The sequence below is a fragment of the Urocitellus parryii genome, chromosome 7, assembly GCF_045843805.1.
Source record: "Urocitellus parryii isolate mUroPar1 chromosome 7, mUroPar1.hap1, whole genome shotgun sequence".
Classification (NCBI taxonomy): Eukaryota; Metazoa; Chordata; class Mammalia; order Rodentia; family Sciuridae; genus Urocitellus; species Urocitellus parryii.
The window spans coordinates 75,677,578-75,704,315 of record NC_135537.1 but is presented as its reverse complement, the minus strand read 5'-3'; the positions used below and the strand labels follow the sequence as shown (position 1 = coordinate 75,704,315).

At 39.7% G+C, this 26,738-nt stretch overlaps 1 protein-coding gene across 1 annotated transcript; it reads right to left on the bottom strand.

The window, feature by feature from the left end:
- Positions 1–252: 252 nt before the first annotated feature.
- Positions 253–22,590, bottom strand: Oprk1 (opioid receptor kappa 1). Its single transcript, XM_026394403.2, has 3 exons — positions 22,337–22,590; positions 6,321–6,673; positions 253–785 (listed from the first exon to the last, which is right to left on the bottom strand). The coding sequence occupies exons 1-3, from the start codon at positions 22,588–22,590 to the stop codon at positions 253–255; spliced, it is 1,140 nt and encodes a 379-aa protein (XP_026250188.1).
- Between the last annotated feature and the right edge of the window lie 4,148 nt (positions 22,591–26,738).

Below are 26,738 nucleotides of genomic sequence, written 5' to 3'. Positions count from 1 at the left end.
ATCAGCCTTGCTTGCCTGCTGTAGAGAAGAGTTGCATTTGTGCCTTGGACCCTTCATCCTCCATCCCTACAGCCCTGGATATTTCCACTGACTGGGTTTCTCATGCAGCCTGCACCTTCAGACCATGAAATTTCTAAATGTTTATAAAAAACCCATCTTCTCCTCTCAGACTGCAGTCGTAATCTGGGTAAATCCTAGATCGTTGAACTCTTCTCTTCCTGGAGAACCGTAGGAAGACATCTCCACGACTAGTCATACTGGCTTATTCATCCCCTCCACATCCCTCATGTAAGTGGGGTCCTGGACTGTATTCCTGACTCTGCTCGTGCTCTGACGCTCCATCCTCATCTTGATGGGAAAGCAGAAGTCTCTAAAGCACCTCTTGAAGTTTTCATCAAGAAAGGCATAGAGGATGGGGTTCAGGCTGCTGTTGGTGTAACCCAAGGCAATGCAAAAGTAATAGCTGGAGAGGGCGGCTGTGCTGTGGGAAGTGCTACCCAGAGCCTCCACCAGGATGAAAATGTGAATGGGGGTCCAACAGATGATGAAGACGGCCACCACCACCAGGACAAGCCTGGTGATCCGGCGCAGGTTTCGGTCTTTCTCTCGGGAGCCGGAAAGGAGTCGTACACTCTTCAGGCGCAGAATCATCAGGGTGTAGCAGACAATGATTATGAGGACGGGGATCACAAAGGCAAAGACGAAAACGCAGATCTTCATGAAAAGGTCCCACCAGGAGTAGTCATCATCGGGGAACTGCAAGGAGCACTCGATGACATCCACATCTAGAGGAGGCAACCAGAACCGCAAAGAGAAGCCTGTTGTTAGTGTTGCCTGCAACACAATGTTTTAAATGTGCATCTGAATACCGTTGATTTAAAGGTCCAATGACAGTGAGATGATGTTACCTCAAGCAAATGAGGAATAGATGCCATATTACAGTAACCATTCTATCACTGTGCATAAAACCGAGAAGCTGGAAAACAGCCATTTATTGGTACACGATGCTTAACAGAATAAATAAGGTGAGCTAGCAGTATGACTTATCCAGCTGTGAAAGTCGGTTTGGCATTGCTGGCTTTCAGGAGAGCTATATTGTTAATTTATAGCATTGGCACTTATTCGCATCTCTGTGTATTAGCAGTTCTCCCAGACCTAAGGCTCTGGCAATTAAAGCTAGTGTCTATTTGTAATAAATGACTGAAGATTTCAAATCTAGCCATCGAATTAACAAATACCAACTTATCTGAAAAACATCCACTGCTTTATGTGGATCCACAAAAACTGATAGAGAAATTTGTCTACCTGATGACCCAGGAATTGTGATTTAATGGAACCAAGCATGCTCATTATGATTAAGGGTGTTGTTGAAACATGAATAAATTTGGGGAGGAGAATAAGAAAAACAAAAAGAAGGAGATTAAAAGGAAACAAAGAAATACAAATAGAATCATCATCATTATCAAGGGAACTTTAAATAAATCAGGCACACTTTTACCATTACTATATAACTCAGATAAAACAAGTGTGTGTGTGTGTGTGTGTGTGTGTGTGTGTGTGTGCTGTGTACACATATGCTTAGAAAATGGCTTGATTTGCTCTGCTTCTCTTTGCTAGATTGAATTCCCTTGGAGTGACCCTAATATTAAAAAAGACCCAGGATCAGTAGTTTTTAAATTACTTTCATGGGGTGGGGCGGTCCATTTACACATCCCCAGACTTCCCATTCCCCAAGGCCAGCCAGCCCCGCCTCCTTCTGCCCCTGAGCAGTCAGGAAGCACACAGCAGGTGGATTTCACTTCGCAGTGTCCTCCCTCACAGATGACGAAGTCATGAGCAGAACTGTCAGTGTCATTTTTGTTTAAAAATATTTTATTTAGACGAAAAAAAAATGTTTAAAAAATAGCACGACAAATATATTTTAAGATAATAAAACTGCTACATTATAAATGGGTTCAAAAATAATTCATGGTGATCTTAATCAAATAGGCTTTACCAAAACTAAATGTCTCTTATTAGAATTTCAAGTAGATGTACTGTAAAATACAAAATATAGAATCACTTTGGATACTAATAAAGATGGCTCTTATAAAAATATTTGAACTTTAAGTAGTAAATGAAAGCTCCCAGAGTAAGTGGTCATTTTGGTTCCCTAAAAAAATCATTTCCAAAGTACTATTTCTATGAAGACTATCAGAAACTAACAAGGAATCATTTCAGTTTTTGCTTTAACTTCAATAGGAAATTATTTAAAACATTGTCTTTCTAATTTACCATCACTGTTATAGAAAGAAAAATATCTATTAAACTTTTGGTCGATAGTATTTTTTAAATGTCAATTTAATATAAATATCCTACTATAGATTTTTATTTTTCTCTTGAATCTGGTAATGGTTTCCTTAAAGGTCAGAATATACATTTTTTGGGGGGAGGCATATTTCCTGCTTAACTTTTGCATTCTGCATTATCTCTTTCTCATGTTTGTCCTCAGTTTAAATGTCACCTCAGAGGCAGTTAGGTAGAAGTCTCTCTCAGTCCTTCCCTTACAAATTACCCTATGTATTGTACTCACTCTATTTCCTAGACAAAAGTTTTTTTCAATCCATAATTATGTGTTATGTTTCCTAATATTTTTCTCTCAATGTAGAATGTAAGAACCTTAGGGTAGGAACCTAGCCAATGTTCAACCCTTAGCAAAGGGTGTTGCCTGGAACACATAATGCATAGAGAATACGTTTTAAAATAAATAAACAGTTATATTCCACGTGAATATCAAAACCTTGGAAATACATATTATTTACAGTAGTGAATATGCCAGAGTCACCTGCCTAAGTCAAGCAAAGCAACACAAGGGCTATTGTATGATTCAGAATCATCATTTAACCATCTTGCATGGAGGAGGAATTCAATAACTATTTGATAAACAGGTGAAATAATCAACAATAGCCAATTTTACAGCAGTGTAGGAAATAAGTATCGATGATAGAGTTGGAAATGTCACCCAGAAATATCAATGAACTGGAATTTATACCATCAAGAATAGGTACTCATCAAGAAATTCTAGTCCAAATCTGCCATTTTCATTAAAAATTCAATTTCCAGAAAAACTATGCATTTTCAGGTTGTCTTTACAATTTCCTCAGTTCCAAAAGTAGTCTTTCCCCAGATAATGCATAACTCCACATATGTGGAATCTAGAAAAACTGATCTCCTAGAAGTTGAGAGCAGAAAAGTGGTTACCAGAAGGTGGGAAGAGTGGGGAGTCATGGGCTAGGGAGAGGCTGGTCAAGTACAAAGTTACAAGTAGACAAAGGAACAAGTTCTGGTGTTCTAGTGCACAGTGGGTTGGCTATAGTGAACAATAATGCATCTTCAAAATAGCAAGAGCTATTTTCTTACCACATAGAAATGACGAATGTTTAAGGTAATGGATATGCCAATTTGATCATTCCACAGAGTATATAGGTATTAAAGCATCACATTGTATTTCATAAGTATGTACAGTTATTATGCATGAATCAAAAAAATTAAAGCAGTCTTTTTATTTTATATCAATATCAGAGGGTCTCAGCTTCTACTGACACACGTTCCAACATCTTATGGCTTCCATAATTACAGAGTTAGATTTTATAGCCAAACTGAAGATTTTGTTGTGTGTATCCTTTTTGGTTAAAATAACAATGCTATTTATGCTTGTAGTTTTTATACTTAGCTATCACAATAACAGTAAGAGTCAGATTATGAATTCTCAAAGTATATAATATGTGCACCTACAATATGTAGAATATCAGATGTAGAACACAGTATGTAAAATACAATATGTAGAATATCACTCTATTTTTATAGAGTGAAAATGTTGTTATATAAAAGAGCCCTCATTATTGAATGAATGTCCTGACAAAGGTGGATAAACATAAGCAATAAGCCTAGACCTATGAAAGGCCACTCTATTGGATGACAATGCTGATATTTATCAAGTACTTACTTCACACTGGGGACCACTTTGCCAGCTTTCCATGCATCTACTCAGTAGATCTGAAAAATACCTGAACAGGTAAGCTCTGCTGTTAACCTTATTTTGCAAATGAGAAAACTGAGGCACAAAAATCTAAGTGACAGTTCCACAGGGACAATGCCTGTAAATGGTGAAATCAAGATCCAATTCCAGACAGATTTTTCCAGAATCTGTACTCTTACCAAAAAAGTAATACTGTAAACTCTGAGGCATTAGCTGAGCCAGTGTTTGTCCAGGTGTATGTATTCCAATGCGATTGATGATTGATTCCCTTTCAGTGAACCTTCTCTACAAACATGAGACTATGAACCACCAATGTCAGTCAGCCCTGATCCAGTGCAGAGAGCGTATCTGGACTGCCTCTTAAGAGTCCTAACATGCATGCACTACAATGCTCCAAAATGAATGCAGAAAATGGGGCAGTCTTTCATCACATCAACAAAACCTATTTTTGAATTTTTTTTAAAAAAAGGAAGAACAGAACCCTCCTATAAGACTACTTTAATTTTCTCCCATTTTTCTTTTTTATGCTACACAAATTAATCTTCTGCTGACATTGGTGTATCTTTTCTTCCATTGCATCTGCACACATTTATCTACAACATCTCCTTCCTGGAAAAACCGCATCTATCTTCATTTCCTCTTTCAAAAGCCTAATTGAAATCCATTTCTTCTAGGATGTCATTTTCTGACAGAGATTAGAAGGAATACAGTGGATAAGTCTACAAGTGTAACATGAAATATAAAAATTGTTTATTTATTTGCCCTGGGAAAATCATCTATCTTCTTTTATTATTTAGGCCATTCTTCTCACTCTCCTAGTTTAACGGCAGCATCTGCCCTTAAATTGGAGTTTTGATATACAAACACCTCAGTGTCAGAAGACTTTCTTGTAATTTATTTCCATTTGCTGTAGGCAAGAAAACATGTGATTAATCATATTTTTAAATGCTTCTCTAATAGAGAAAATTAGGCATTTCTTAAAATTTGCGATGTATTAGAGCTTATCACTCATTGGCTGTGGTTGAGCTAGAAATTCATTTTATAGTTTTAGATGAAAAAAAAACATGTTTTGTTTAAAAACAATGGATACATGTCATTATAATGTATCAAACCCATACAGGATACAACACCAAGAATGAACCTAACTTGAGCTCTGGACTTGGGGGGAATGTTAACGACGGAGGTGGCTGTGCCTGTGTGAGGGACAGGGTGTAAGTGGGAACTCTGTACTTTCCATGCGATTTTCTGTGAACCTAAAACTGCTCTTTAAAAAAAAAAAAACTGTCTAAAACCAAAGACAAGCTGTGCATGTACAAAGCAAGATAAGCGACAATTATTTTAGCACCTATATTTTTACTATTACCTGGAAAGTCTTTGCTGCGCATATTCAATTATCTGTAATCACAGGTATCACAAACCTCCCTAATAAAATGGATCATCCAGAGACTTGCTGGAAACATTAAATAGCATTTATAAAGTTCAAAGTGAGTTGTTCTGCAGCCCTCCCCTCAGCAAATCTCTATTAAAACCAAAGATATTTTCCATAGCTTTGTCTTTTACTAGTAAAGCAAAATTATTCCAAAAACAGTAGTTCTCACCTTGGCTCAGGTCAGAGTCACCTAGGAGATATTAAAAATCTTGACAACCAGGTCACACTAGAGGTCAATTAAACCTTGGAGGCAGGACTTGGGTGGCAGTATATTCTAAAGTCCCTAAGGTATTCTAAAATACAGCCCAGAAATACAGGGAAAACATCAGTTATCCTGTCTGCATGGGGCAAGAACTAATATGTCCAAACTGAATGGTTGTGCTCATCTGTATTACTATCCATCTGTGGACTCGATTTTTGAATGGCCTACAGCCAATGAAGCTGTCACAATGATGTGGAGATTAACACTGAAGGATAAAGGTGAAGAGATCTAGCATATGTCTCTAATGATTCAGTTTCTTGTTAGGGAGAGAATAAAAAGGAAAGAGCAGTGTGTCATGGAGTTGCCAGATTATATTTTCAGAATCCACAAGCCTGTAGATTTTTGCTTCATTCCACCTATCCAGATTCTGATAAGCATTTCCAGAATAGGAGATGGTGGGTATCTGTGTCTTAGTAATGTTGATATCCCATTCTGCATTTAGAGGTGGAAAGGAACACAGAATGATTTTATAAAATCAGACATTATATTTTCATTGTTTTTTTTTACTTTTATATGTGCCACTAGATATGTGCCCTACTTGCTCCCAAATTAAAAATTTGTATGATTAGAAGTTTTTTTTTAATAAATGGAATGAAAATGATGACTCTTACCTTCCCTGACTTTGGTACCTCCAAGGACTATTGCAGATATGCCAACAGAAGATGACAGGAGCCAAATACAGATATTGATGATCTTTGCCTTCAAGGGTGTGCGGAAATCCAAAGCCTTCACAGGGTGGCACACAGCTATGTAGCGGTCCACACTCATCATGGTCAGAGTGAATATGCTGGTAAACATGTTGTAGTAGTCAATGGAAATGACTATCTTGCACAGCACATCCCCAAATGGCCAAGAATTCATGAGATAAACAGTGCTCTGGAAGGGCATGGTGGTAGTAACTAAAGCATCCGCCAAAGCCAGGTTAAATATATAGATGTTGGTCGCTGTCTTCATCTTTGTGTATCTAGAAGACAAGAAGCAATAGCATTTTCCTCCATCTTTTAAGTCAAAGTCGTAAGGTGAATGTGTTTGTGACTACTTTGGGTTATTAATTTTGCCTATTTATTTACTTATTCTTTAAATATCATTGTGTAAATCTAGAAGGAGTATTCCAGACAGTCAGAGTAGTTGAAAACTGGGCAGAGATCTCTGAGTTTATTGAGTTTTTTATTTTAGAGGTTTTTCTAAAAAATATTTTAATAATAAAAATTATTTAAAATATTTAATAAAAAAGATAATGAAGGTAGCATGAATAGATAAATAGATGAATACGTAGATCTTTTCAACAGAATTGCACTTAGTAAAGGTCTTTATTTTGTGACTGACAATTAATTCTAATTTGACAGAGGTGTTTGCCTTTTAGCATGTTAGACACTTTATCCTTTTCTCTTCCTTAGGTAAAACAAAGATAAAACATTTCTCCTCAAAGTTATTTTTAATAAATTAATCATTGTAATTATCCTATCTTTTGAACATGAAAAAATGGTTTTTGATTCTTATAAATGTCCAATTGCAAAGTCTAAAACAAAATTAGATTTGTTGGTTTTTGTTTTTCAGCATGTCACTAGCTTGTCATTTTAAGTGTATTTTATAAATAAATTGGGCTGAGTTCTCTTACACATATCACAGCACTTCTGTAGCAGAGGAGAAATAAATCTATCTCTACTCCAATCTCAACAGATTTTTTTTTTACAACACATATTTGTCTCATCTTTAAATGAAGGAGACAGTAATTTTCAACATAGGTTCAAAGATTGCTTTTAAGTCCAAATTATTTATATTATTATAACAAAAGTTTAGAGCAATTCCATTTTCACTTAAAACTGAATTTTGCTTATTTTGCTTGGACAATGCTTCTTCCAAAATCCATACAGCATTAAGAGACCAAGAGGTAAAACCATTGCTTTCTACACACCTCAGATGTCGTAGACCTTCTCACAGTTCATTCATCTGGGCCCCCTTCTCTATATATAAATTTCCGCATGAGAAACATCTTTTAAAATTCAGTGAGAGAGCAAGCAACCCTGGCTTCCCTTAGTGACAGAATAGTCTAACGTGAAGTCCTAGTTCTGAGTCTGAACTCTCTATGTGACTTGCTGAGTTTCAGTTCCTGATAAATAGGGACAATAAAACCTAACTGGCAGTTCATGAGATAAGGGCAGCTGATGACTTGACTCATAGGATCCCACTTCACCCCCAGAGTCATGCCCACGTTCCCCATCCAATCCCCCTCTCCCTTCTCATCGTGTTAGGAAGTGGATACACTCATAGTTGGATGGAAAAGCATTGGAAAGGCTGGGTTGGTGTCCATTTCAATGTTCTGTTACTAAAAGAGTGATTTAATCTAGAAAATAAGTACTCTATTTAAAAATATGTTTTGTGTATCAAGCAAGTATTTCTACTCAGAGCCAAAAGTTTCTAATGGGGAAGACTGAAATGTGATTTCCTCAGATATTGTCTTCTTAAAAAATGTGATTCTATTAAGAATTGTAATGCGAAAATAAATAAATAATAAATAAATTTTTTAAATGTGATTCTATGTTTGAAAAAAATATAGCTTATACACCGATCTTGTACTCTTTCAACTTTCTCCCACCCCCAACACCAAATTCCTGCTACTGACCAAGATTCCAACAGGCAATACCTTTGGTGCCTACTCTCAGATTTTGTGACCTTTATATTTCCCGCTTTCTTATGAAGTTAGACTACCAGTCCTTGCTTTATAACATTAGGGAAACCTGGGTTCTAGTCTTTTTATTATTATTATTATTGGTCTTTCAAAATATTACATAGTTCTTAATACATCATATTACACGGTTTGATTCAAGTGGGTTATGAACTCCCAATTTTACCCCGTATAAAGATTGCTGAATCACATCAGTTACCCTTCCATTGATTGACCTATTGCCTTTCTAGTGTCTGATGTATTCTGCTGTCTGTCCTATTCTCTACTATCCCCCCTCCCCTCCCCTCCCCTCCCCTTTTCTCTCTCTACCCCTTCTACTGTAAATCCTTTCTTCCATTTGTATTATCTTGTCTTACCCCTCCTTTCCTCTTATATGTCATTTTGTATAACCCTGAGGATCGCCTTCCATTTCCATGTGATTCCCCTTCTCACTCCCTTTCCCTCCCACCTCTCATCCCTGTTTAATGTAAATCTTCTTCTCAAGCTCTTCGTCCCTACCCTGTCCTTGTTTACTCCTCTTATATCAAAGGAGTCATTTGGTATTTGTTTTTTTAAAGATTGACTAGCTTCACTTAGCATAATCTGCTCTAATGCCATCCATTTCCCTCCAAATTCTATTATTTTGTCATTTTTTAATGCAGAGTAATACTCCATAGTGTATAAATGCCACATTTTTTTTAATCCATTCATCTATTGAAGGGCATCTAGGCTGATTCCCTAGTCTTTTTTTTTCCTTCCAACAATATGTAGATTTTAGAGAGTCATGTTAGTGTTTAGTGTTTCATCCCTATAACGAATAACTGAAATAATCAATTTGTAAAGGGAAAAGGCTTATTTTGGCTCACAGAGACTGCAGTTCATAACCTCTTGCTCTGGGTCTGCAGCAAGGCAGCACATCATGGCAGGAGGACATGGCAGAGCAAACTGCTCACCTCACCACCAGTACAATGAGTGGGCTGGGAACCAGCAGTCCTTTTCCAGAGCACACCACCAATGACCAGTTCTCCTACTAGGTCCCGCCTCTTACAGGCCCCACTACCCTCCCAGTAGTACCACCCTGAAGATCAAGCCTTTAACAGATGGACTTTTGGAGACATTCAAGATCCAGACTATAGGAGGGGCTCACTGTCCACCTTGAGCCTCAGTTTCTCCAATTATAAAATAGAAAAGTATAATGTTTATCCCATAGAGTTCCAGAAATAATCAATGAAATGCATCTGATCCCAAGAGCATGTCTAATTTAGTTTTTGTTCTCAAACTCATGCATGTGGTTGGAGGCCACCAGTTAGCACAGCAAACAGAGGACTGTAGTTATAGATAATGCTCATGATCAGATTTACCCAATTCAGTGTGAATATAAAAGATAGGAGTAAAAGTGAAGACTGAGACCCGATACACTGGAGAAAAACTGACAGAATCATACATAAAATAAAACATATCTTAAAGTAATCACAAAATGTTTAAAGGTAGTTTGCTTTTAGGTTTTTTTTTTAGGTATTTATAAGCAATAGATGTCTAGAACTGCATAAAAATTGACCTTATACAGAATTCAAATCCTGTCATCCAGTCTTAGAATGAGAAATATGAGCATGGACAACAATCATAATAACCACTTATTTCAAAAAGCTCCCTGTGTCAGGCACTGTTCATACAGTCCACAGACTTTATCTCATTTAGTCCTCATAGTAACTCCACATGGTAGATGTTCATATCCCTGTTCTATAGATTAGGCAACTAAGAATCACAGAATTTCCTCAAATATCCTCCCTGTTAGCTGGGTATAGTGGCACACACCTGTCATACCAGCAGCTCAGAAGGCTGAAGCAGGAGGATCACAGATTCAAGGCCAGACTCAGTAGCTTAGCAAGGCTGTAAGCAACCTAGTGAGATTCATTTCAAAATAAAAAAGGGTGAGGGTGTGGCTCAGCAGTTAAGCACCCTTGAGTTCATTCGCTGGTACCAAATAAATAAATAAATAGAATTCTCAGCGTTATAAAAGGCATAGCAGAAATTCAAACCCATCAATCTCCAGTACTTTATAATTGAGTGCAGTATCTTGACTTTCATGTGTCTTACTGATTCTCACAACAACTTCCCTTCTAGTTGGCATTTGAGATGTATGACTTTTCCCTCATGGATCCGAAGAGTTCCCCACAGGTAAGTTAGGTGCTTTGTCATGAGAGGTGGGACCTCAGTGGGAGGAACTGGAAGGGGTGTCAGGTGTCAGGGCAAAACCTCCCTTCCAGGGTTCTAAAGACACATGTTTATACACCTACATCACTGGAGGAGGAGAAATCCCAGGTATAACTAAAAGTGATGAATAAACTATGTGTTCCATCAATACTTGCTGATGATCTCTTAGGGACTACCTGGGACTGAATCCTGTGAACATGTGAATCTAAAAGTAGACCTTTACCCTCAGAGACAATCCAGGTGAGCCCTCAGGTAATTGCTTATAGTTAGCCACAAAACATGAGTCGGTTCTAACTCTATGTCATTCACTGTATATCCACTGGTGAAAAAACAAGGTAGCTTTGTGGCTCTGATAGGAGATGACAGTATTTTCTATTTCATCCATGTGGCTTTACAAAATTTCTCAAGCATTTCAAGTAAAATGGCACCATCTGGGTGGGAAGCTTTGGCTTGTGTGGAAAAACTGGAGGTGGGTTGGCAGCAAGTGGCTGCACTTTTTAAGCATACACACCGCAGGAGCATATGGCACTAAAAGAGCAAAGTCTGGGGGCTGTCCTCACTAAACTTGAGAATGTTACCAATCAAAGTACAATGCACAGGATGAGGTGCAAGGGGCAGGTCAGGAAAAGGGGTCCACCTGGGAGTGGGGAAGTGTGAACCTCAGGGGAAGAGTGTTTCAGAGAGGCGAAATGCTCCCCCAGGATATCTTAGTGTGTTCTCTTTATAGAGAATGGGGTAGTGGCTTCTAATGTGACATCCATAGGCCCTTGTGTGATGGTAAGAGGACCAAAGTTATCTGCTGATGTGTCAGGAACAAAGGTCATCAGGCAGAGTTCCTAGGAGATGTGCAGGTCCAGAAGGAGGATCTCTGTCCTTATGACTCAGTCATGAGGGCTTCTTGTCCTTTTCCATTTGCTTGCTATGGTCCAGCAACACACAGGAGGAAGAGATGATTAGTGAATCATTGGCCTCCTTTGCTGTCTATTGCATGAGCTTGGTTTTTGTTTTGTGATTTCAATGATGCTTCTTTAATCAGGAACTCTATTTCACCTTCACAACAATAGCACAATAAGCCTTTAATCTTGATGACTGATCACCAGCACACATTCAGCTTTATTGATTCCTGTTATTTTTAGCCTTTACCTCCAACGTGCCCCATGTTTCTTACACACACCCTCTCGTCTCTCTCCATTTATATTCACGCCCCCTCCTCTGTCTTCATGTTTTTTAAGTGCCTACCCCACAGACAGCAACATGTTATCATTTGAGGATGACTGAAAAATAAAATCGACATTCAAACCCAAATTGTATACAAATTTAAATTATCATCTGCACTAAAGAAAGAAGAGAGAGATCGGTGAAATCAGGACATATTTGAAAGAAGAGAGGATGTGGCAGGACCTTCAACTTTGAGAAAGATTTGGATAGAAAAGCTAGTGTCTCCTTCAAGAATGGGTGAGAAAAGGGATTTCCGGGTTTAGGGATGCTGCTGAGGATTGGGGGCAGGTGTGACTGGATGGGAACAGTATATTGGGTTCCAGAAGACCTTGAACTCCAAAGGACAAAAATCATTTTAACATTTATTATTTCTTATGTCACAGACACTATTTCAGAAACTTCTTTTTATTTGGCAAAGTTGTCGTGATGAGCAAACAGCACACACAGAAAATTACTTAGCAGTGGGGCTGGTCCTTGACAGTTGTGCAGTGGGTGCTAGACGACACTGTCACCAGCACAGTGCTGCTGCTGCTGCTGCTGCTATTGCTGCTATTATTAATTACCTGCCAGAGCCCTAACAACCCATAGCGCAATTTTGTTTGATGCCATTGACCCTACTTTTGGGGGGGAAAGGAAAGGTCTGAGTAAAAAAAAAATCTTAGCAAGTATTCTCCATGTTTCTCAAGGATTCTTAGAATCCACATGTAATAAATACAGGAACTCAGGACCATCTTATGACAAAGATTTCTAAGGAGTCAGGGTTTTATCAAAGAAACAAGGTAATCCTCTGAACTCTGCTACTTCTTGCAGCTAGCGATTGGAAAGCATTCTGATAAGTGTGGCCAAATCTGCATCATGGGCGTGGAAGATATTTCACATGAGAAAACAGGGCATGCTCCAGAGGATAAGATGATTATAAAACATTAGCATACTGACCCTATATGACAAAACACTTTCACATATGTTATGGTATTTGAGGTTTTCCTTAGGTGGTCTAGTTGTTCATGGGTTTCTATGGGAGATTGGTTCTGGGACCCATAAAGACACCAAAATCCATGGATGTTCAAGTCCTGATATAAATTGGTGCCATATTTACATATAACCTGAGCACCTCCTTGATCTACTTTAAATCATCTCTAGATTACTTATAAAACTAAATATGACAGGCCTGTTTGGTATATGGAAAGCCAATCATACCCATTTGGGGGGCAAAGAGACAGCCCAGATGAAGTAGGTGACTTGTCTGAAACTACAAACTTGTGAGACAGTGGGAAGTCAAACCTTAGTACCAATGTGATAAAAAAGAAAAAAATATAAAGATTAGTGACCATTTTTCTGAGTGGATTTTTTTAACATACCAAATATCTAAATATCCATGAGATACACTTGCAATGCTGTTTGGTTAAAAAGAAGATTGTGATCAAACTAACCCATGAGAGCTGGCAGCTGTATCCCAACAATGAGTAACCACTCTGAGTAAGAGGAAAGTTCTGCAGCACCAGGGAAATGCAGTCCTTTTTAGCTGACAGTGGGAGACCAGCATGGTAAGAGACAAGCTTTGGGTATCCTCTGCATTTCCAACAAACATGGTTATTCACTTTACCAGGCATGTTTTCCAGATACATAGCATTCCAGATTTTGTGTTTAAAATGATCAGAAAGTTTGAGGGAAGGGGGGAAGATGTTGATGACAAGGCAAAACCTTCAGTTATAAGAGGAATAAATTCTGGGGATCTAATGTTCAGACAATAGTTATTAATACTGTATTGAATACTTGAAATTGGTTAAGAGAGTAAGTCTTAAGTTTCCTTGCCTAGCACACAAACCCATAAACATGCACAAAATGGTGTGTGGTGATGGATGTGTTAACATTATCATGTTAACACATGATATATTTCACAATGTATTTGCATTTCAATTGTGTTAGGTTTCTTTCATTATAAAAAATTGCCTGAGATAATCAACTTGTAAAGAAGATTTATTTTTGCTCACAGTTTTAGAGTTTTCTGGTCATTTGGCCCATTTATTTTGGTGGGGGGTGTCTGTGGCCAATGATATATCATAGTGGGAGCATGTGACAATGGAGATGATTTCACTTTGTTTGGAGAGAGAGAGAGAGAGAGAGAGAGAGAGAGAGAGAGAGAGAGAGGGAGAGAAGTAGATAGATATGAGAGAGAGATTGCAGAGAAGGAGAGACAGGAAAAGCCAGAGTCCCAATATCCTTTTCAAGGACACTAACCTCCCACTTAGCCACACCACCTAAAGACTCCACTACCTTCTAACATCACCACATAATTGTGACCAAGCCTTCAATGCATGGGACATCATGATCTAAACTGCAGCACAAACCATCACCTTGTACATCTTGGATACATACAATTTTTATTTGCCAATTAGATCTCAAAAAGCTTGTGGTGGGAATGAACCTTAATGTAAACTATGAGCTCTGGGTGATAATGCTTTGCCAATATAGGTTCATCAGTTATAACCAATGTCCCATTCTGGTGTGAATATTGATAATGGGGGAGGCTATGCTTGTGAGGGGCAGGTAGTATATGAGAAATCTATATTTCCCAATCAATTTTGCTGTGTTCCTAAAACTACTTTTTAGAGTAGTCACTCTAAAAATTTCAGTGAAAATAAAATGATCAGGAATACTAATTATGGTCCTGATGTGACTTCTCACATTTAAAAAGAGACTTTACCAGGCATGTTTTTGTTTCACTAATTCTCCAGATAGCTTTGGTTTGTCTCAATAACATTAGTTTGCTAAGTATCCTCCTAGATTACTTGCTAGTGGAATTGTGTTTGTTTACAAAAGGGCAGTGGTTTACTTATTTTCTAAAAAGAAAGGAAATTCAGTCATTGTTTCTCCAATGATTTGACTGATATCTCCTCAGTCTGTAATATCCTAAAAGAGTCATATTCACATAGGATTCCGACCCTTACAGTTACCCTGCATTACTCCTTCACATGCATAGAGCAAAAGTCTTGAGCAGAACTCCAAAGGAACCTGAGTTCCTGAGCCGTTGTACTGCAGTTGCACACAGTAGCAATGCACAGCCAGGATCCCAGGTGTGCAGCTGCATTGCACCCTGGCAGTCTGCCCCTGAAGGGCAGTAGCCAGGAAATACAGGGACTGTCCAAGTAGGAATTTCACAGGACCACCCAGTGCCCCAGGAACAGCTCATTCCTCTGTCTCACTAGTTACAGTGGTGTCATGGTGCACCCTTTCAACTCCCAGAACAAATATTTGAGTGCACCCAGTTGTGCATGCAGTGTGAAAGTTATCATGTCTGCCAGCTCCCAGAAGAAAGTTAAAATTATGAACTAGCATGTTGTTTCCTAGTGCAAAGCTACTTAGTGCCTAGAGGTATGTGGATATTTTTAATTCCACTCCATATCTTTACATATAAATCTGACCCAGATAAGGTCAAGTCTTAGAGCGTGAACTAGTAGAGAGGCCCCATGATTACCCTTTCTGCTGTGCCCTATGTCAGATGAAGTTGCTCCTTCCCTGGGTAGGAAGCAACACAGTAAGGCAGAAAGAAGAGAGAAATTTAGAGTTAGACAGACCCTGGGCTCAGATATTAGATTGGTCATTGAGCAATCATGGGCCCTCAGACAGATACTTGAAACTCTGCAGTTTTATGTCCCATCTGGGAAAAAAAAAAAAAAAAGCTCTAACAATCCTTATTTCATAGGTTTGTTGTTAATTTAAATGAGCTAATGTTCAATAGGAGCTAAGAAGATCATGCCTATTGTGGTACCTAATCTCTACATGCTCCTAACTCCAGTCATGCCTAAACTTAAGGCCTCCCCCTCCAGCTTCTGACCAGTTTCTTTGGAATCTCTCATTTCATCATGTTTTCCTTATCTTTCATTTAAATTCCAATTTGCTTAACCAGTACAGAAAGCAAAAAAACAAATAATAACCCACAAGCCTTCTAAAATACTATCCCATTCCTAAAATCTATTCTTCTTACATAGGTTCTTCTTATCTAAGACATAAACTGGAATTCCCTCCAAAACAAGAGGAGGGAACTACTGTTTGATTTTTCCACTGAGGAATAAAGAAATGTTATTCTGAAACTTTCTATTATTAACCCAGTTCTAAGTCTATATTACTTGTACCACTAAAATCACATGAGCCAAACTTTAGAAAGGGCATCTGTCCTGCAGCCATACCGGGCTCAGAGCCTCCTGGGGCAATAATTGAGTTCATCCAAAAGTTAATCTGGAATGAAAGGAGGAACTCTTCTCTTCCAGAGAAAAATAAACCCCTCTCAAAATGAAGAGTGAGGCAGACACCAGGAAAAACTGTAAAGCCAATAGAATTGAGAAGCAATTTTGGAGGCTACAATTTTTTTTTGAGTTTGTTAAAGTTTTAAGAGCTTATACCAGGTCTCCAAATGAATTTCCTTCCTTCCCTCCCCCTAATTCCCCTCCCTCCCTTCATCCTTACACTTGCTTGATCTCTGACCCTTGAAATGGTTACACCAGGTTTTGGACTTCTTCTGCAATCACACACCCCAAGGGTAGGAAAATCATTTTAGCTAATCCATATAAGCAATTGCAATGAAACTGATTCTCTTTTTTTTTTTTTTGAGAGGCTGTCCAAAAGGTACAAATTTCTTTGAGAAGTGAAAGATAGGCTTTTAATTCCTGAAGTTATTTCTGTGACATTTGCATCAAAGGAAATGTGTAACGCTGATTCCAAAACAGGATTTAGGAAAAATGAGAATGCACTATTCAAAGCCCCAGACAAGGCCATTGTTCAACAGGGAGCATCAAATGGTGAATTATGCAGGCACAGCATTGCACCTTGGTGTTTTTGTTAATACCTCTCTCCATGTGGTTTGGGGGAACATTATCTAAGGTGGGCTATGGTGACACTTGTGAGTCTGTGAGAGACGTATATACACACCACTGCAGTGATGACAATAAGTATCTCAAGGAGGGGGACGAAAAGAGGCAGGCACTGTGACAGACACTCTGGGCTACCCTATTCCTTTACATACAACTCCAGTTCTTGATACAGTTACCAAGGGACCAGACTGGCCCAGCAGTGCCCTGAGTGAGTAGAACATGCCACAGAACCTAGGAGAGAGAAGCATGGAACTTCTGCTCAACAGCGGAGGGAAAAATGCTCTTTCCTCCAATTATGAGCAAGAAAATAGGTGCCTTCATGAAGACCAAGCTCCACACCCAGAAAACTTGGGTTGTTTGTTGCCTGTGGAGAAGAAATTTGAGTTTAGCAAGTGTAACAATTTCCATAGTCTTTTTTGGTTTGCTTTTCCTCTGAACTCCTTATAAAGTCACCCCCGTAGAGAAATTTCAATGTGCTAAGGCTGAAGGAGAAGGAGGCATAAGACTTCTACTCCCAGGGCAAGGTCAGGAGGACTGAATTCTAGCAACTAATTAGTGAAAACTAATGAGAAAAGGGAAAGGCAAAACTTATGACCAATAATTAAAGAATTTTCTGATCCTGCTTTTTTTAGTAAAAATTTCCTTGTTTATTTATAGCTTTCCTCTAAATTAAACAAAAATAAACATAACATTATGGAATTTGAAGCTTGAGAAGAGTGTTCTCTTAAGGAGAATAGAGGGAGAAGGGGTTGTGTTTGGGTTGAGCTGTGTCCTCCCCAAATTACTATGTTAATGTCCTAGTCACCAATACTTCAGAGACAGGGCCTCCAAAGAAGTAAATAAGGTCAAATGAGGACATCTGGGTATGTCCTAATCTGATATTATTGTTGCTTTTATAAAAAGTGGAGATTTGGATACAATTGTACAGAGAGACCGTATTAGGATACAGGGAGAAGATAGATATCTATAAGAAAAAAGCAGAACTCAGAGAAGGCCACCCCAATGGATACCTTGACCTTACACTTTGGCATCCAAAACTGAGACAATGACTTTCTGCTATTTAAGCCACCCAGTTTGTGGCACTTGGTAAGTTCAGTCCTTGCAGACCAGGGTAGGCTATGTCACCATAGCCTATCTTAGATAATGTCCCCCAAACCACATGTAGAAAAGTATTAACAAAAACACCAAGGTGCAATGTTGTGCCTGCATAATTCACCATTTGATGCTCCCTGTTGAACACTGGCCTTGTCTGGGGCTTTGAATAGTGCCTTCTCAAAAGAGTCATCCAGAAAGAAAGTTAGTTGAGTCTGCAGAAGGGATGGATAACTGGGAGGCAGAGATTGGATTTAGGATTTTTCAGAATGTACCTGACAGTTAAAGTCACAAGAATGGACCAAGCCATTGAAAGGGGGTGTGATGGACAGTCTGCTGTATCCTCTCAGCCAGGCTGTGACTAGGTCTTCCAAACACCTATCTGAGTGTTGCTGTGAAGGTGTTTTCTGCAAGCGATTAAAGGACATAATTAGCTGAGATCATTCTAGACCTTAGGGAGATCATCCTAGGTCATCTAAGTGGGCTTGATATATCAGAAAATAAACCTTATGAGCAGAATTGGGGTTTGCTGGGGAAGAAATTCTACTTGTGGATATCAGCCTGTACTTTCCAGCTCTCTGAAGCCTGTCCTTTACGGATTTTGGATGTGCCCAGCCAGCTAGCTCCACAACCATGTAACCCAATTCCTTGCAAGACATCTCTTAGCATGCATGTCTACTACTGGTTCTGCTTAGCTGGTTGAACCTTGTCTAATACAAAGAATATGTCAAGTGGGGACATAAGACAGCTGAGAAGACCCTAGGAAAAATATCAGAGGAAGAGGAATATGTGAAGTGAAGCCAAGAAGATGAGGGGGAAACTGAGGAATGAGGGTTTTCAGAGAAACCCAAGGTTGGGCAAAGCATGCCAGACCTCCATAGATGTCAGGCACCAGCCAAACTCCAACAAGCCTCTGAAACATAAGAGCCATAACTTTGGCACAGGAGTCTCAAGCAAAGCAACCAAGTGAAACCATGAAAAAGAGGAATGGGGAAGACAATGAAACCAAGAGGATAAATTATTCCTCCAAGAAGTCCGCCTATCTGCAATGCACAGGATGATAAAGGACATTAGCTAGAGGAACTCAGAAGAATGGAGGGTTGGTGGATATTGAGCATGTTCATGTGCTGAATGGACAAGAGACAGTGGACAGGAAGAGATTTCAGATAGAGTAAAAGGAGATAACTGGATAGCAAAGCCTCCAGAGGATATGAGGGTCAAAACACAGGAACTGGTATAGAAATAAAGAAATTCTTCCCCTGAGATGGAACAGAATGTAGAGAGGGTAGATATCAATATGCACAGGAGAAGAGACCACAGAAACTGAATTCTCCTCCCTCAGTGACCTACTGGTTAAGGTCATTCATTAACTGTTAAAAGAGAATATAGTCAGATGAAAAGTTTGGAAACCAGTGCATATTTAATTCTGGCTTCCATTTTTATAGGAAATGGGAGAAGGAATTGGCTCATGTTAGAAAATAGGATAGAGACATAGAAAAACAAGAGTGACCTTAGTTTGTTTAATCTGCCCTTGATTTGGACTTCTCATCTGTTAAATGGGTATTGTAATAATATATCTATTTCTATTAAGATTAAATAAAATAATTCCCATGAAGTAGGTAGATTTACCTATATGACATCATGTTAAGCATTCATTAAATTTTAATCATCCTTGTTAATGCAGGAGACATTTGTTAAGCATGGAAAGTTGTGGTAAAGGTAGGAGACTGGATGTTTAAGATATCAGATGTAGGGCTTCCTGCCAAGGTCCAGGGTACAGGTGTGCTGGACAAGAGTGTTTACTAAAGTTTAACATGGCACTAGGAACCTGCGAAGCATACCCAAGGGCACATCCAAGGATCACAGCTCCCAAAGTCTGGCAAGGGGAAGAGGCTTGAGTACATGGATTTTAAGGTATTAACAGTGAAATGTAGATGTGCCCTAATATTAGTGGGTCATGATTGTTGGTGCACAGTAAATGATGAGAACCCTTGAAACTTTATCTTCAGAAGACACTGGGCAGCATTCCCAGGTGCTCAAGGTGGGAAAAACTACTTGTAAAGCAGGTCTAAAAATAGTCATCAAGCTCTAGTTTTCCAAAGCTCTAGTTCCACAGTTCTGATTTTCTCCCCAAGTTGGAGCTTTCCATCCTAGACCTATAACTGCCCTTCATTTGAGCATCTAATTGTCACCTCTTAAAGGATTTTCTTTAAAACTGAGTTACACTAGGAAATTTTTCTATGTATAATATTTTAAAGTAGTGTCTTTCTCAAAACTGATGCTCCATCTTTTCAAGCAAAGTGGTCAAGCCCCCAATTTCCATTAGAAGAAGGGCATGTGGATTCCACACTTGACTTGGCTCAGTCCTGAAAAGCATATCAAACCTCCTTCTCGTTGCCCTCTCTTGAATCATCATCCTATTCTTCTCCTGAGCTAACTAAACACAAGCCCGTCACCTTTTCTTCAAAGGTTTTATTTTTCAATTCTTGAATCATCTCTCAGCATGAACAAATTCTAAAAACTTTTTTTTTTACCCTCTTGGCTATGAATTTAAGTGAACTGTCATACCTGGCTTTCCAGGGTAGCAGTGTAACACTTCATTTTCATTTATTGTCATACTTAACCTCTAAATAGTGAGAATGTGGTAGGAGACTGGATGACATTGTTCTGTGAACTACTTTTTAAAATATTTTTAGCTGAATTTATCTCCATCTAACAAATTTTAATGGTGGCTATCTTTGGGAAGTCTATCCAATAAAGTCCTATGTAATCTGCAAGAATTCCTTTCTTCCTCCCAACATGTCTATCTTTGCACAGAGCATCTAAGTGCTGCTTTAGGATTCTCCATTCTTTTTAATTCTAGTCTACAGCCATTTAAAACATTGAAGAGCAGCTAGGAAGCTCTTTTCAAACTCAAGATTTCAGGTACTCATTCGAGTAACAATAAGATGTACCTGTTTCACTTAAGCACTTGATAGGGGATGAGTAGAAACAGAGGAGATGTGTTTGTCAGAGTCCTCTTTTTGTATAATGTTTCATTACCAAAAAAAAAAAAAAAGGACCTCTATACCAAGATCTCCTAAAATTTTTAATTACAATGTAGAATACAGTTGTCTGTTCTTTTGTGTAATTTTCTCTTTGAATGGAAACCAGTCCTGAAATTACTAATGACTTGGACCAATGATTTGTCTTTAACATATTTTCTCATATTCTTTACTCATCACATAGAAATTGCTGTGAAATGTGATAAGCAATGTGGAAACTAAGGGTAGCATGCTACAGCGTCTAACTATAAAGTGAGCTTTATAATATGTATTTAAAGGCTTAACTGATGATTTTTAACTTCTGAATATAGATGGAGATAAAAGACCTGACATTTCAAAGCTCCCTCCCCACCAAAAAGATAAAGAGGAAATTTAATTATGGTGACTTTCCAGTAGAAAGATTCATGCTACTGTAGATATTGTTTTTAAAGTTCACATTTAAAGGCTCTGCCTCAAAACTAAAGTCAACATGAAGGTGAAGAAAAGAAGAAGGAGAAGGGGAATAGGAATAAGAAGAAGAGGAAGAAGAAGAAGAGGAGGAGGAAGAAGAAATAATTAGTTCTTCATCCTTTCAATGTCCTTAATCAGGGCAACTTGCCTCCTCCATTTTTAGGGACAACAGGAAGGAATGTAAGCTTTCTTATACACTTTCCAAGGTGTATTTCCTAAGCAGTTTGTCTCAAGAAAGTGAAGCACATATATCTCAAAAGGCATACATAACAAAATACATCTTTTCCCTTTTCTGTCTATTTAAAATTAAGAATCAGTTTACTTACCAGAAATTTAGCACATATGTGGATATTTGGAACTTTATTGGAAGTTAACATCAACAAAATTCCACAAAAGAGCAATAAAATAAAAACCTTCAATATCTCATCGTGGGGCAAGAAACAGCAAAGCAATTTTAAAAATATCGCCACAGTCCACAGTTTAGAGGATGAATATTAGTTGGCTAATTTACAAAAGTCACTGATAGTGTAAAGATATGAAGCATTTTAGTACTAAAAAGGCTCCTATATGGAGTATTATAACCTTAAATAGAATATTAGGTTTTGTTTGTTTGTTTCATAAGCCATAACATCAGTCTGATGAGTCACAGAAAATTCTGAATTGCCTTCAGTGCACTTGGTGGGCCTGAAATTCATCTTAAGAAATATTTAAAGGGCAAACAAAGTGCTGCAAACTGGAGCAGGCAACCAGGTAAAATGCCACGAAAACCATCTGGCTTCTTGATCAAGAGACATTGACCATACAGTCTGAACCTTGGTACCTTCACACACACTGTTTTCAGAGGGTTTTGGCGCCCTGGGATGGGGAGCGGGGTAGGTCTCTCTTAAATCCTGGAGGCACTTCAGGCCTGCAGTCCCCCACTAAAAATCCTTCGCCTGTTTCAAGAAGCCACCCTCTCAGAATTTCCTGAACCCTGCACAGAGGAGTCCCCCACCACCAGGCTGGCTGCTCCAGGATCCCGCTGCTTCCCTCCCTGCCTCGTCCTGTCTCCACCACGCCCTGACCCCGGTGCTCACCGGATGATCACGAACATCACCAGCGAGTTGCCCACCAAGCCCACGACGAACACCACAGAGTAGACCGCGGTGATGATGACGGGGATGGCGGGGGAGATGTGCGCGGGCTCCAGCTGAGCTTCCTCGGAGCCGGCGCTGCCGTTGCCTGACTCGGCCCAGCCGGGGAACCAAGCGCTGCTGTTGGGGAGCAGGCAGGCGCTGGGGGCGCAGGTGGGGCCTGGCTCCCCACGGAAGATCTGGACCGGTGTCTCCATTGTGGGGCGGCTGCAGCTGGAGGCCGAGGAAAGGTGGGCACCTGCGTGGCTGTGGAAGCGAGAGGACACGTTGGACCCGGAGAGGCAAACTTTGCCCGCGCGGGGGCCAGCGCGCAGAGGCTGGCAGCGCTGGAGACCAGCAGCCCCAAGGATGCTCAACCCGTCGCACATTCCCCCGGGGGGCGGGATGGGGAGGACAGACCTCCCTGCCTTCCCAGTCAGCTGACGCCCGGCTTGATGACCCGCAGGGGTGGAGAGAACTCGCTTCTAAGATGACCCCCAGCCAATTCCTAGGTACTTTCCACTGGTAGAACTGTCCGCAGACTGCTGATCTGAGTTCCAAGGACAAGGGACGCCTCCCCCCCCTCCTGCCCAGAGCACAGAGTCCTAGCTGGGACTGCGCCTCCTAAGCCCAAAGCTCACCTCTTGTTCCCAGTGGCAAACGAAGTAGTCGCTGTGGAACCGCGCGTTCCCAGGTCTGGCTCAGCCTTCGGGGTCTGTGTGCACCTGTCGTCCGGCGTCACTGGCTCTTGGACCTCTCTGACGCTCTGAGTAGAGCGCGTTTTGCCAAACACGGTCCCGGTCTCTACTGCTCAGTGCGGGGCTCCCACTACTGGAGGCAGTTGAGGGGGACTGGAAGCAGGTAGGATGAGGCCAGGCACTGGGTACCCGCTGGCTGAGAGCCGGGCTCTGGCTCCCGCCCGAGGCCCGCCCATCGCGCTCGGCCCCGCCCACTCAGAGCTACTCCCCTCCCCCTCCAGCCCAGCTGCCCTAGGAGAGCCCCGCAGACTCACCCTGAGCACTAACTGCCTGCCTAGAGGCGCACACTGCCTTGTTTTAATGCTTCTAAAGCCTCCCCAGTGACCTAAGTCTGAGCTCTGGGTCATTTACATTCAGTAATAGGAAGGGGCATGCTTATTTAGTGCCAGTGTTCATCTGGATAATTCATAATGTGCTTAGAATTTATTGTCTGACACATCTTTTTTTTTTAATGAGAAAAGCTATGGTAATTTCATCTGTATTTTGTTTGTTTGAGTGATTCATATAAAGTTGTGAAATAATCCAGTTAGAATAAGACCAGGTCCTAAAATATTAATGATTTCAGGTGCATACGTAGAATTGGCTGTGCATTTTGTAACTTTCAGTCTGCCTCAATTGGAGTGGCAGGCTGCCCCTAAACTGCATCTTATAGGTACTAACTGTATAGCCTGTTATTACCTGCCAAGACAAAACACTGTCCTTACCCAGGCCTCATTCCTGGTCCTGGAGGGTGATGGTGTTTCTCTCCCCTACATTAATCCTGGGAAGCCATCACACTGTCCTTCTTTACTCTAAAGCCCAGAATTTAACCTCTGTGGAGAAACTCAGTCACCACAATTTCTTGTATGACTGTGCCAGTGCAAGAATTACTGCCAGATTCAGCTGGGTGAAAGAGGCCCTGGGGCAAAGGCAGGGATCCAGGACTGTCACTAAGGTGAAGATTGGCAAAGAAAGTGGGGACATTCCCCTTTCTCATTGGGTATTGGAGGTGGGATAGGAGAACAAGGACTAGGCAGTGAATTTCCCAAGTGGATTCACTGTCTTAACCTAACACACTGTTTTCCATAGTTCAAGTTCAAGATCACACCTCAGCACTCTAAAGGGCTCGAGAGACCTTCCCTTCATCAGCTCACAGTAGAAGAGGGCTCCTAGTTCTTTCAAGACACCCTGACCCCAAAGGAGATTTGGTCACCAGAAGTTTCCCACAGCCTTAAAATGCACAACTCTTTGGAGAAGTATGATGTGAAGAGCAAAAGAAAAGCGTCCCTTTGGCCAAATGTATCACTTCAACTTTGAGTTTCAAGATTATCAAATCTTGTATCCTTTAAGTCTGTTTGTAAATTCTTTTTTTTTTTTTTTTTTTTTTTGCGGGGGGAGGGGGTTACTCCTGAGCTGCTGGGATTATAAGCCTGCACCACGGTGCCCTGCCTATGTACAAATTCTTACTGGAAAGTACCATGTTTTTGAAAAATAATCAGCCCTTCTGGAACCTCCATGTATCTAGGGGTGACTTCTCCATAAGGAAGATGACAAACAGAATCTTACCTCCTATGGCTAAAGACTAACTTCCTGTTAGAATGATCCTATGCTATCACCAAACTAGCCAAGCAAATTCGTTTCATTTGGAATTAGCAAAAACTGAATAGTACTAGAGTTGAAAAGAAGGTAAAAATAGTTTGTCAATGAAAACTATTGGGAAATCCAAAATTACCCATGTATCTTTTCAACTGTTACTTATCTATTTATCTATGATCTCGTGCATTAAAGACACAACTGTCTTTGTGGTACACACTTTTGAAAGTGTGCCTATCTTTCTATTGCACTCACTTTCCACAGTGGTTGTTTTCTTTATTTAGCACACAGATAGGTGGTTCACACAGCTAGATCTGGGTTCAAACTCATATGTTCCATATGTGCAAACACGGTTCTTGCCTTGTGCCTATTGAACAGAACTGTTTCATATAAGGAGACAAATGCAGACCCCATATGCCCCAAGCGCAAAACAAATTTAGGAGGGAGGTATTTAACAAAGAAAAGAAGAAAGGAAAATGTACTACTTTAAATGATTTAGGTAAAGTTTTACAATTGTAAAAAATTCTAAGAGTCGGACAATACAATTCTATCAATTTAAATTCTATCTCCTTTTCTCATGTATATAGTTGTCCCTCAGTATTCTCTGAAGATTTGTTCCAGAACCTCCACAGATATCAAAATCACAGGTGGTTAAGACCTTTATATAAAATGGCATAGTATTTGTATATAAGCTATGCCCTCTTCTAAGCTTTAAATCATTTTTAGGTGACATAATATCAGACATAATACAACTGTATGCAAACAGACTGTATTGTTTAGGGAATAAAGACAAGAAATAAAAAGTCTGTATGTGTTTAGTAAAACCACAATTTAATATGTATGTATTTTTCAATCTGCAGTTGGTTGATCCACAGATACAGCAACCATGTATAGGGAAGACAGACTGAACATAATGAGTATGAAAGGGTTTCTCTGGAATATATTTCTATAACTAAAGCAGGATGCAGAACTCAGCCAGGACTTCTAAAATGTAAGAAGATGTCCTAATGCTGATCATTGGTAAAGAAAACTCTACTAGTTGAGATAGTCTTTTGAAGATAAAATAACACTGATTATAATAAAAGTGGTTTTGTTTAATTTATGTACCCCTAATTTTCTCCCTTTTTCTTAACCAAACTAATGGCCAAAATAAACTGAAGTCAACATGGGCAGAGCATTGAGATGCCTTGAAGCGACTCTGGTTGCCAGGGGAACCCGCCAGAGTCTTCGAGTTTGCTAAGTGTGGCTGTTTCTGTGGTGTCAGATAAACTACTAAAATGCCATGCACTATTATATACTGATATAGAGCCTGGACGATAAACTCAGTAGGACTTATGTCTGCTTGCCATTCTACTCAATACAAATAGCTTCTAACTACAAGGAAAGCATTTTAAAAAGCAAAAAATGTTGACAGATTTTTATTGGTTAATGATACCACGCATCTTAGGTGCTGAGCAGCTCTGGCATTTCTGTCAGAGGACTAAATAACTCACCAGCCAACCATGATTTATTTGCTTTCTTGTGGCTCTGTGGACAGACGCAAATGTATGTCAAGTTGAAAGGAGCAGCCCTGTTTGCTTAAAACCCCAGGTTTAGCCACCACAGGACACTAAGCCAGGACGCAGCCAGTCTCAACACATATTGCTAACTGGACCCAAGTGGCAGAATTAAAGGCAGGCTGTGCAGTTAAAACAACATCCAAGACAAAGTCAATCTCTTCTCAAAGGGAAGGTGCACTCAGGCATGAGAGAGAGAATCTAAATGTTCAAAATTTTATGAATAATTAATTAAAAATTAAATAAAGGCAACTCTGGTCTCTGTTATATAGGCAAAGTTTTAAGAAGAAAAAAATAAATCAGAATGACAGTCAATGCATCAAGTTTGTGCACATTTGAAAAACAGTTCTGCCTCTTGGAGACATGTTACATACACTTGTGGGTAAGTTGTCATCACAAATATTTAAGTTAGACTTCTTTGGAGTGCAAATATCCTGTGAGAAATTGTACATGTGGCTGGTGTACCATCTGCACATACGT